A 12,501-nucleotide genomic window follows, 5' to 3' on the forward strand; every position below is an offset into this window, starting at 1 on the left:
GAAAGAATGACCATGGTAAATGGCAGGAACATGACTGTAAAATACGCATTATATCTGTTTCAGTCTGTATGCTGGTAGTGACAGGTGCTCAATGGTTGTCAGCATCCTTGTCAGCACAGAGACTCCTTTGACATTAAAGTCACCAGCTCGGTCCTGATGCTGTGCAGCTCTATTGGCAGTTCCGTCAGGCTGCAACCGATCAGCGAATGTCAGAGCCTCCACTCTTCCTCTGCTATGTCACCAGCCCTCTGTGTTTTTGGGCTGGCCTTGCCTGTTGTTTGAACTTGCTAGCAGCTTTCCTGTGGGAAATGAGCAGATAGGTCATGGGTGTGTAGGTATCTTCAGGGCAAGGCAAAACCACGTCCAAAGTGACTTGCATAAAGGTTTGTAACAATTACCATTGCTGTAAGCCAATCAATGGGTAGAGTACCCAGGGACTCATTAAGTGGCATTTGTGGTGTCTGTAACGGAGTTTTGAGCTGTATTTCAGAAAATGTGGTGACAGCCTTTAATGTCTAATTGACCTCTTCTCTTTGTTTCACTTTCCTTATTTCCTTCTGATGGGTTCCCCCGTGGCAGCAAACAGCCCTGCTCAATATTCTGAACTTCTGCTCGGAGCTGCAGCACCTCAGCCTGGGCAGCTGTGTCATGGTGAGTACTCCATGATGGGGGTTGGGTGTGCATGTGTGCATGTTTGCTTTGGGGCTAGACCTAGGTTTACATTTCACAAAGACATGTTAAATGGTCCTAAGAGGTCCAAGGTGAATGCACGTTAGTCATATCGTTAAGAGTTACCTACTAGTTTAATAGGCCTAAAACATAGCTTGTAGGGTTTTTCATAGTTCTGCCTCTTTCTAAATTTTGGGGCATTCTATTGTCACTTTTTATTTCCAAACATATTCAAGACATTTATATTCAGACAAAATCATCATTCCCAGCAGACTAAGACTTATGTCTGACCCTGCAGGAGTAACCGTGAGAGAAATACTTTCAGCAAAAGCTGTCTGAGCTGCAGACTTGCTGGGTGCATTCACTGATTTAAAGAAAGCAAATCCAGGGACAGCAGTGATTCCTGCAGGGCTCTCATCTGAGCTGTATTGCATGTGTGTGGCTGAGGTGTCTGTAGTGGGATGCTGGTTTGCTGCTGTCCTTGGTGGTAGACCTCCCAGATCACTGATCAGGGAGACTTAGCTGACCCTCCTTGTTATTCAAGAAGCAAGTGACAAAGCAGAACTGGCTCAGCCTTTCCTGCTTCAACTCATGGACTAAAGAAGGTGGCACTGTGACCATGTGTTTTCTGCAGTTTTTGATAGTGGATTTCATTGCTTCTGTCTGTGTAGTGGGACCCTGTCACAAATGGTCCCTGTGGCTTGCCTGAGGTTATTAATAAGACAGAGATGCAGCAACTGATCAACCTGGAATGGAAATAAGCACAATCTCTGTGTGTTTATGGTGGTCATGACTATGGTCATAAAAGCTGCTTTAATCACCTTTTGAAGGAAGAACAACTGTACAATAAGAAGAACAGGTTTTCTAAGAAAATTAAACTTTCAACTGTGTTTTCAGGTATCCTTCGATTGAAGCGAATTTAAAACCATCTGTGTCTGGGAATTGATAGAAATTATTTAGGGGGGGGTCTTCTGTAAAAGTAGGCCTCACTGTACGGTACAGTTAAGTTTCAGAGCTCTTTAGGAATCTCAGATGCTTAAGACAGATCTGTAGGTGTGTTAGCAAGCAAATCTTGAAACACCTATTCATGTCTGGGAAGATGGTATACATGACAAAGTGTTTGCTTTCCTTGCAGATTGAAGACTATGATCTCATAGCAAGCATGATGGGAGCAAAATGCAAAAAGCTTCGCAGTCTGGATTTGTGGAGATGTAAAAACATAACTGAAAGTGGAATAGCAGAATTAGCTTCAGGCTGTCAGCTTCTGGAAGAACTTGATCTTGGTTGGTGCCCTACATTACAGAGCAGCACAGGTTGTTTCACAAACCTTGCACGTAAACTCCCGAACCTGCAGAAGCTCTTTCTTACAGCCAACAGGTCCGTGTGTGACACAGACATCGAGGAGCTCGCTGCTAATTGCACCCGTTTACGGCAGCTGGATATATTGGGTAAGAAAATGGGGAACTGCTGGTGCATTTCTTACTGTGTCTCAAAAGCTTTGCAATTAAAAAGGAGTGCCTAAGACAAAACACAGAATCAAAGAATCATTCTGGTTGGAAAAGACCTGTAAGATCGTCAAGTCCAACTGTTAACCTAACTCTTCCAAGTCCAATGCTTAAAACGCCTGTAAAAAAAACCTAAATACAGGCTAACTACTAATAACTTGAGCATTTGGGTACCAGTTCAGCCAGTAGAAGTTTTACTGACAATGTTCTGGGTTTAATGTGCAATCCTATAAGCCTTTTCTAACTCCAGCTCTTGTGTTCTGTGTTGGGTGCCCAGGATGGGAACAGCCAGACTCACAGCCCCCAACATCCCAACCCAAATGGATCACCCCATCTTCAGCAAGAAAGTATCAGAACATGAAAAAAAACCCAAGCTACCTCGAGGCTAGGCAAATCTCACATTTAATCTAATGCCTTTTGGTTAAGTCTGTTTCAAAAAGTAATTTTTAAGGACCTGTATACGAGGGGTTTGCAAAACTTAAGATTCTGTGGAGATAACTGAGTTTTCCCCAAGACACAAGAGGAAGCAGATTTTGCAGCATCTAAACACACTGCAGTACAGCATACCCAGCAGAGCTCTTCAGAGACCATCTCAGCTAATTACAATGTACAGATGTCCAAGCTGAACTAAGCTGTTCACAACTTTTCACATGCATTCACTAAATGGCTTAATTGACGATATAGATAATGACAGAATAATTTCTAGTAAAAACACATGATTTCAAGATGTACCCAATTATGTCTGTGTCCAAATGTTTCTAAAACACACACACAAACCTGTGGGTTTGTATAAGGTTTTTAGGCACCCAGTGTTGGTCAGAGTTTGCTGGAGAAGCTACTTTTCCAATTAAGCGAAATATTAATCATTATGCCTTTTCATATGTTAAATATAACCAGAAGTGATTGTATATACATCTCTTGGTGTGTTTCTCCATATTTTAAGAGCATATTGCCAACAGAAGGTACTTTGCAAGGTCAGCTATTTCATCAGTCATCTTCACTTTTCTATTCACCTTTCTTCCATTTTGTCCCGTGTATTCTTAATCTTTACCATATACTGATCACAACGAACAGCCCTCTCAAAGGGGAAGCCCACCTGGAAATTCCCAACAGGATCTCCAGATCTTGAATTCTGATTCATTCAGGCCTAAAACTGTTTCTAGACATGTTTTAAAATAAATATTTATTAAAACTATGGTTTAACATATTTTTTTAAAAAAAATAAAAATGAAGGGAAGTTTTACTCACTGCAGTGAGTAAATTTCTGACTTAGAATCCAGTGAATTTATACCATGTAATTTGACTGCTTAGCATGAATTGTTTAAACTAAGATTCAAGTGTGTTATTTTTCCAATAAGTTTTAGTTTCATGACTAATAGGTTTTTAACTTAATATATTTTGATTATCAGAAGATCCAACTTCTTCTTTCTGCTTTTGTTTGTTGTTTTAGTGGAGTGTCACAAAGTATATTTATACTGCAAGCCTTTGATCAATAGGCAGGTTTCTGCTTTTACAGATAAACCTATATTCAGTATTAGTATATTGAATTTCTTTGTCATTTTTACCAGGGAACAAATTTGACTCAATAAAGAGGAAAAGGTAATTAACAGCAAAACTTAAAGTGAACTTTCTCCTAAGGTGTGCAGGAAGTGATATAGGGCAAAAAGCACTGCAAATCTTAAGTTTCTAATTCTCTTCAGCTTCTGTAGTTTAAAATATTTTTAGAAATCTGAAGTAAATATACTTTGGACTCTTGAGTAAGGTCTTTTTAAAATGTTATTTTGCATTATACTGAATGTATTCTTTGTATGTTGGAATATGAGGGTTTTTTTAAAGTAGTATAGGACAACAGGGTTATTTGTGATATCAAGGTGGGAGAAATTTCTTCATGCTTTTACTGACTTATTTTCACAGGGTTGGTTGAAACAGAAAGATGCAAATTAAAGGGAAGATAGCAGTAGTACTGCCTATCAATATTTAGTAATGATAATGAAAGTATTACATTTAGGTTGAAAGAGGTGCTAGAAGGAACTGAGTGCCCTCAACTTGAATAATTTTTCAAACAAGTTTAAGGCTGTTGGCATGTCTTGTTACAAAACATGTACTATATGTGTTCAGATTGTCACTCCTGTATAGCTGCTAGCACACTCTTCTGTCATGAAATATGGTTTTACTCAGCTCTAGGAAAGTTACCTTCTGACCAACGTGGGAAAGGAGGATGAACAGATAAAACCTTACCTCCACCTTGTACAAATTGTAGAGGCTTGATGGATATGTCCACAGGAGGCAATATGTTTTCCATATCCTTAAGGAAATCTGCTTCATAGCTAGATGATGAAGGGCCCATTTCCCTATTCAGACATGAACATTTTCACAGAGCATAGTGAATTAAGTCTTTCATGAACACATATGTTCCCCTGACCACCCACTTCCATGCATTTCTGTCACAAAAGCATTGTGTCTGCCCACAAAGTGGTCTGACCTCTTCACTGCACCAGAGGCTGTCCCATGAGTGGTGTGGCTGTGTTGAGCCTATGGATAGTCTGCTACTTCTGTGGCCTCTCTGCTGGCAGTGAAGGTTTGTTGCAACAATTCTTCTGCAGCGTTTGAATTAATGTTTTCATTCAGTTTAACATCTTACTGATGACTTTGTGGAAAAATGACATGAATGTGGAAGAGAAATTTGCTCTGTTCCCTGGGTGCTTACTAGTACTCCTGAGCCAAGTGGATTTGTGTCAGCCTTTCCCAGTGAGATGGTGTTCTGGGTTCAGATAAGTGCTCTCCAGAGGATACCCAGTTAATTTATCTGCAAAATGTTACCAACCCCCTAAATACCCACCTTCCAGACTTCACTTTCTTTCTTCAGAGGAATACTTAGTTGGGGAGGGGGTAAAGTTGTCTTCTGCTGCAGATGAGTCAGTACAAGGTGATACATGTGAAGAAGTTACCCAGGTTTTTTAGCAACAGCAGGGACAGTATGTTCGTTTCTTTGTTTGAATATGGGAACCATTACAGTGTGTGGTTAAAAGGAAGAGTTGTCAAGTAGAACAACATCGGGTCATCTGAAGGTAGAGTTGCCAGGTGTTCCCATGTAAGTGCAGAAGTTGCTGTTGTCTGAAACAAAATGCAAGTCTCTCACAATGTGGGAGTACCAAGAAAATAATAAATCTGTGTGGTCTAACTTTTGGCAGCTGATGTAGAGCCATCCTGTTACTGTAAGTTTATAAATGCTTCATATGTTTTTGTGCTTTTGATGAGTTGTGACAATAGGTCTGAAGTTGTTAGATGTGAATGAACAAGAGGTGCTGTCATTATATCATAGAATCATAGAATGGTTTGGGTTGGAAGGGACCTTAAAAATCATGCGCTTCTACCCTTTGTCATCTTGCAGGTACAGACATGTCTGACTTGTACATGGATTGTGAAAGGCGTAGAAGTATTGCTGCTAGGTTAACAGTGCATGATCATAAGGGAACTTCTTTTACTTCAGCAAAGCTGTGTAAGAGTTTGAGGGGTCTTGCTATGTGCAGGCACTTAACTAAGTAGGGATCAGGATGTCTTACCTTGCAGTCTCCAGAGCTGACAATACTGGAGTGGTTTATCTCTAGGTTAGACCTCATGAACTTATCGGGCAAAACCTCTTGTTTCAGTTGTAGATTATTTATCACCACAATAGCTTCAGGATTCATTTAAATGTTAGAAAGTAGATGTTATATATACCATGGATGCTGTTTTCAGGGGTAGGTCCTGTGGCTTGCTACCCATCTTTAGTCTCTCCATTACTCTTTGGCAATTACCTTGTTACAGGATCACAGGGCTCCATAAAGTTATTGGCCCATGTACAACATTGTTCGGTGGGTGGCTGTGTTGGTGGTATGTAAAACATACTTCATAAAGTAAATGTCAGTTTACAAAAATAAATCATGGGTTGGATTGTAATAGTTTGGAAGAGGAAGAATGATGTAAGCATGTAGAGTACACGAGGGTGTGCTTCTTGAAGTTTTAGTTCTGAGCTTTCTTTTATCCATTACACACTAACCTGACTGCTTAGAACTATCGTTTCCTTCTCTGCCCACATCTTTTCCACTGACTGACATGGCAGGTTTCCACTCTGCAGTAGAATCCCAGAATCCCAGAATGTTAGAGGTTGGAAGGGACCTCAAAAGATCATCCAGTCCAACCCCCCTGCCAGAGCAGGGTCACCCAGAGCACATCACACAGGAACATGTCCAGGTGGGTTTGAATGTCTCCAGAGAAGGAGACTCCACAACCTTTCTGGGCAGCCTGTCCCAGCGCTCTGTCACTCTCACAGGAAAGAAGTTTTTCCTGATATTTATGTGGAACATCCTGTGTTCTAGCTTGCACCTATTGCCCCTTGTCCTATCATTGGACATCACTGAGAAGAGCCTGGTTCTGTCCTCCTGACATTCACCCTTAACATATTTGTAAACATTGATGAGGTCACCCCTCAGTCTCCTTTTCTCCAAGCTAAAGAGACCCAGCTCCTTCAGCCTTTCCTCATAAGGAAGATATTCCACTCCTTTAATCATCTTTGTGGCTCTGCCCTGGACTCTTTGAAGCTGTTCCCTGTCCTTGAACTGTGGAGCCCAGAACTGGACACAATATTCCAGATGCAGCCTCACCAAGGCAGAATAGAGGGGGAGGAGAACCTCCCTTGACCTACTAACCACACCCTTTCTAATGCACCCCAGGATGCCATTGGCCTTCTTGGCCACAAGGACACATTGATGGCTCATGGTTATCCTCCTGTCCACCAGGACCCCCAGGTCCCTTTCTCCTACACTGCTCACCAGCAGGTCAGCCCCCAACCTGTACTGGTAAATGGGGTTGTTCTTCCCCAGATGCAAGACTCTACACCTGCCCTCATATTTCATTAAATTTCTCCCCCCTCAACTCTCCAGCCTGTCCAGGTCTTGATAAATGGCACTACAGCCTTCTGGTGTGTCAGCCACTCCTCCCAGCTTGGTGTCATCAGCAAACTTGCCAACAGTGTACTCTTGTTCCCTCATCCAGGTTGTTGATCAATATATTGAATAGTACTGGTCCCAGAACTGACCTCTGGGTGACTCCACCAGATACATGCCTCCAACTGGACTCTGTCCCATTGACCACAAGTCTCTGACTTCTTTCCTTCAACCAGTTCTCAATCCACCTCACTACCCAATCATCCAGACCACACTTCTTCAGTTTAGCAGTGAGGATGATGTGGGAGACAGTGTCAAATCATAGAATCCCAGGTTGGAAGGGACCTCAAGGATCATCTGGTCCAACCTTTCCAGGTACTACTATAGTTTATATGGGATGGATTAGCACATGTCAACCTGAGACTTTAAACTGTCCAATGAGGGGGAATCTACCACTTTCCTTGGGAGATTATTCCAATGTTTGACTGTCCTCATGGTGAAAAATTTACCTCTTATGTCCAATTGGAATCTCTCAGCTTGTGCCCATTGCCCCTTTTCTTTTCCATGTGACTCCTTGTAAATAGGGAGTCTCCATCTTCTTGGCAGCTAGCCTTTAAGTACTGAAACATAGTAATAAGGACCCCCAAAAGCCTTTTCTTCTCAAGGCTGAACAAACCCAGCTTTCTCAGCCTCTCCTCATATGGCAGATTCTCCAGTCCTCTGGTCATCCTTGTGGCCCTTCTCTGGACCCTTTCCAGCCTGTCTGCTTCCTTAACCTTGTTCCCAAAAGTCCTGACTGCCTCTGTCCTTCACAAAAAGAGTAATGAAAAGCAGACACTTTTGTTACTGCAAAATTCCTGTGTTCCTGTCTACATACCAACACCTCCCACACCTTTCTGAGCAACAGAAAACCCAACTGCCCCCTTGCCAGCTGTCAAAATTTTCAGCTTTGTCTTGAGACCATCAACATGTAGTTAGTCAATTCAAACCTGAAAATGTGTAGCATGTTAGAATTTAGAATTGGACTTGTGTGCAATAGGTTGAATAAAATTTAAAGAATAAAAGGCTAGTCTGGCTGGTCTAGGGGAGGAGAGGAAAAGTAAGAACATTTGAAGGAATAGTGCTAGTTATCTTGAGGGTCTCTACTCTTAACTATTATCTGGTGTGTAGTTATCCTTTGCCTAGGAACTGGGGCTCTGCCAGTTTTTACAGCCATCATACACAGGTCTCCTGAACAGCTCTAGAATTTGAAGACTTGGATCTGTGATAGATAAATATGAAACATTTTACAGTTAATAAGCATAATTATTGTAGCAAATAAATAATGACAGAGAAGTATCATTTACAAAGGTGATACCAGGTGATTTTTCCAGAGCATAACATTTTTATTAAATTAAATAGCGTATTTTATCATACCAGTTACGGATTTATTCTGAGAAATGGCTGGTTAGTCCATGTAGGAGAAGTTACAGTAAATAAAAAAGGTCCAGAAGCTTCCAAATTCTAGGAAAATGAACTTTATAGCTAACTAGCAGGATACATTTGTCAGTCTTTCAAAAGCAAAAGTGCTGTATCACACGTATAAAATGCTTTTGAATGTGGTTTATAAAAAGCTACATCACTAATTGCACAGTGTATAAATAAAAGTAGGAATACAGACAATGTTTGCCTGTCATGTGAATAACCAAACCCCAATCAGATTGCTGGCCTACTTAGCTTTTAGATCAAGTTATTTCCTGACATAAAATGTTAAGTCTGGGAGGGGGAAAAAGAAATAGTTGCAGTAAATCTTGCAATTTGGGATGGTAGCCTTAGTTACAAATCCATTAAAAAACTTAGTCTTTGATGAAACGGTAGGAGAACTGTTGAAGTTCAGGTAGAAAGGAATTAAGAGCATTCTACACAAAAAAATCTGTGCCTAGGCATCTAGATCGAGCGTTTTTGTAGAAGGGCACTTTTGGATCTTGGAGCTGAAAAGCGGTGATGTATAAACAAGACTGGGTTTAAATGAAGGTGCTGATGCAGTAGCAATTTTAAGGCTTGGTGGAAAAATGATGAGTAGCGTAATGTGGTGTTAATGGGGTTTTGGTTGGAATGGTAAAGCAGATCCTAATAAGATAGTAGTACTATGGTAAAATTATGGTCAAGTGAGGTAAATAGCTGAAGGATATTATGGAATTTCTGCGTGTGGCTACAGGAACAGGTTGTCACATCAACCACCAGACAGTTGTGGTGACAGGGATTATATAATGATAAGGGAGTTAAAAAATCACTGTATTGATGACAAGCTTTGATTACCTTTGCATGGTTGAGGTAAAATTCAGGGGCATCATAACAAAGGTTGTTTTCAGGTAATGTTAAATGATTTCTCAAAGCAACTAATCCAAGAGCCTACCACAGAAATAAAGACCATACTTAGATACTCTCTTGCTTTAGAAGAAGAGTACAGGAGACTACTAAAACTAGAGGTATATTTCTGGAAATGAGGCCTGTTCAGAGAAGCAGAAAATGAAGGTGAACTCTAGAAAGTGAAACAAAATTGCACTAAGGCACTATGAGATACTAAGGAACCATTGGTTAAAGGTAAATGCTAAAGCTTTTTTTCAGATACATTTGAAGATGTTTTGAGGAGAGCTACTGAGCTTGTTAAGATGCTTCAGATATGAAGGATCACTCAGGAACAAGAGGTCCATTGTAGAAAAACTGTTGTTTGTGCATTAGTGTTCATGGCAAAGGGGATCAAGTAGGCTTCTACATCAGAGCCATTCTCTCCGGGCAGGAGATTAGCCCAGGAAGCTGCCTTAAATTGGAATGCCAATGCAGAAAGCTTTTAAGCAAATCAATACATTGAGCAATAATAAATTGTTAGGAATAAATGGTATTTGTGCAGGAGTTCTAAATGAGGTCAAATCCAGAGCTGTGGAAACTTTATTTCTGGTGGCTGATGTGTCACTTACATCAGCCTCAGCACTAGAGGAATGAAAAGTTACAAACATGGCATGATCTTCTCTGAAGGGTGCAGGTTAGAAGCAACAAAACAGTAAGATTGCTATTCACTCTGTATAAAGCAGTTGCAACCATAAGAAAGTCAGTCAGTCAGAGACATGAAGGCCATTTTGATATTTTGAAGAAGAGCTGCATCCCTGTGAGGAAAGTACAGCTTTGCCTCTCCTGTTTGAGAGTTCTTTGGAGTCCTTAGTGCAGGTGAGCACTGGTACAGTCCATGGAGGATTGACTTTTCCAGAGCTTTAGCTAAGGTTGTTCTGCTTTTGTAACTTAGCTGTGTTCTCTTGGATTTTAATGAGTATTTCAAAGATGGACAACAGAGGATAAGAATGTATCATCTCTTTTCACAGTGAAGTAACATCACTTCTGTGGTTACTGTGGGTCTGTACTGATCTGTTTATAAGTAATCCAGACAAAGGGGTGAATAGTGCTGTACCTGAGGGTAATGCACAGTTATTCAGGGTAGAAAAATCTTAAGCTGAAGAATTTCATGCTGAAAACTGATCCTACAATACTTAGTAAACAGATGATAAAGCAGGAGAAAAATTGTTCCATCCAGTGCAAAGTAATCACGTGAGACAAAGTAACATTAACTAAGCATATGGAAGGTGGCTTTATATTTGTTACTGTTTTGTAGGAAAGTGATCCCACAGACAGTTCTTGGGAAATATCAGGTCGTTGCTCATCATCGCTCTTAACAGACAAACAGGTTAGGATTTCTTAGGAAAGAAAGGGAGAAAACACCAGAAGACCTCATTATACAGTTCCTGACTTTGTGAAGCCTGAGCATCCTGCCTGGCTTTCAGCTGTTCCAGTAAGGCATAGATGTCCTCCTCTGGGTGCAGAATTCTGCCTGCCAGCTCTGTGTGGGTGTCCTACACGGTGTAAGGAAACCCAAGGGGCACTAGGCACTTCAGGCAATGGAATTGTTGTCCCAGTGCTCTGTCAGCTGAATCAAGTGCTGTACTGACTAGACTTCCATGAGCTACCATGGGTTTGTGGATCCATGCTTATAAACACCTGTTTGATTTCTGTGTGAATCCTGTGCTTGATCTGACCCCATGTCAGGCACTTGGGAGTTCAGTTGCTGTGGTCACATTTTTAGCAGGGATAAATAATGTGTTTTGTGTTCCAGTTAGAGTACATACAGATCTGGTTGGCAGTCTGTTAAACAGCTACCCCTGCATGTGTGTCATTCCCACACTCACAGTAGGGTCCTAGGAGCCTTGATGATGGGTTTGGGGTTGGAGCAGCCCACAACAGCTTGTGTGCTGTGCTGGGCAGTGTGGGCAGCAGGACAGTCAGGAGAGCATGAGTATAGCCTGCTGTGTTGCTTGCTTCCAAAGCCTAGCATCTGGTTACTGGGGGGGCTTGTGAACTTGGGTGCTTGGCTTCTGTAGTTAAGAGATTCCCCTTGAAGTTGTAAAGTTGTCCCCCAGTAGAAAATTATGGAGTTGCTTAAGCAGTTAAGTTAGGAAAATACAGTAAGTTTCTTGAAGGTAAAAATTCTGCACTGTGAGAAGCTTTTGATTTGAAATATAATTGAAATACTCTATATAGAAACATGTTATAGTGGCAGTTTTTTAATGACATAGTATTAGCAGCTTTTAAAAAGAAGACAATTCTCAGTAACCTTGTAATTTGTTTCTCTTTTTTTGTTTCTGAACAGGGACGAGGATGGTAAGCCCTGCATCTTTAAGAAAATTGCTGGAGTCTTGTAAAGATCTTTCTTTACTCGATGTGTCCTTCTGTTCACAGATTGATAATAGAGTTGTCCTGGAACTAAATGCCAACTTCCCTCATGTGTTCATAAAAAAGAGTTTCACCCAGTGACTTACTACATATGCTGCTGTGGAATTCATTTGACAGAGTTGTTTCCTGTGAATTTGTGCTGACTTTATTTTTAAGAAGAGTATAACTCCCCTATGAAATATTGGAAAGTAGTAATTATCTACGCAGATGGGTAAAATACATTTAAATATATTATGCATTTCTTAAATACTTGATATTGTACCTAAGAATTGTTTTCCTCTGTGTTAATTGGTGGCACTGCATGTTTTTGAATACCAGCCATATGTGCGACTTAATGAGAAGCAAATTAAAAGCATTTTGCTAAATATCCCTTTATAGGGTGTTACACACAATAAACTGTGCTAATATCCAGGTGAAAGCAGAAGTTCAGCATTTAACAGTAAGGAAAGGATGGGTGCTTCCTTTTTCTGTTTCTGTGTTTGTGTGGGTATATATAAATGTATACAGATGTATTTGTATATACATACACAGATACTGTAGCATTCTGGGTTGGCCTGCAGCATAAGATGTTGTGATCTGGCCCATAACTCATTGTTTGAAAACCTCTTCAAGCTTGTGTAAGAATGGATTGAGAAGACACTGTT

At 40.7% G+C, this 12,501-nt stretch overlaps 1 protein-coding gene across 1 annotated transcript in view; it reads left to right on the plus strand.

Moving 5' to 3' along the window:
• The window catches only part of FBXL4 (F-box and leucine-rich repeat protein 4), a 49,896-nt gene extending 37,803 nt beyond the window's left edge, over positions 1–12,093 (plus strand). Inside the window, exons 5-7 of the mRNA XM_010006310.1 lie at positions 580–651; positions 1,805–2,117; positions 11,775–12,093. Of these exons, the coding sequence (XP_010004612.1) occupies positions 580–651; positions 1,805–2,117; positions 11,775–11,938 (549 nt within the window). The 3' untranslated portion in view covers positions 11,939–12,093. The remainder of the gene's footprint in view (positions 1–579; positions 652–1,804; positions 2,118–11,774) is intronic.
• Positions 12,094–12,501: the final 408 nt, after the last annotated feature.

The sequence above is a fragment of the Chaetura pelagica genome, unplaced genomic scaffold (genome assembly GCF_000747805.2).
Source record: "Chaetura pelagica isolate M959 unplaced genomic scaffold, ChaPel_1.0 scaffold399, whole genome shotgun sequence".
Classification (NCBI taxonomy): Eukaryota; Metazoa; Chordata; class Aves; order Apodiformes; family Apodidae; genus Chaetura; species Chaetura pelagica.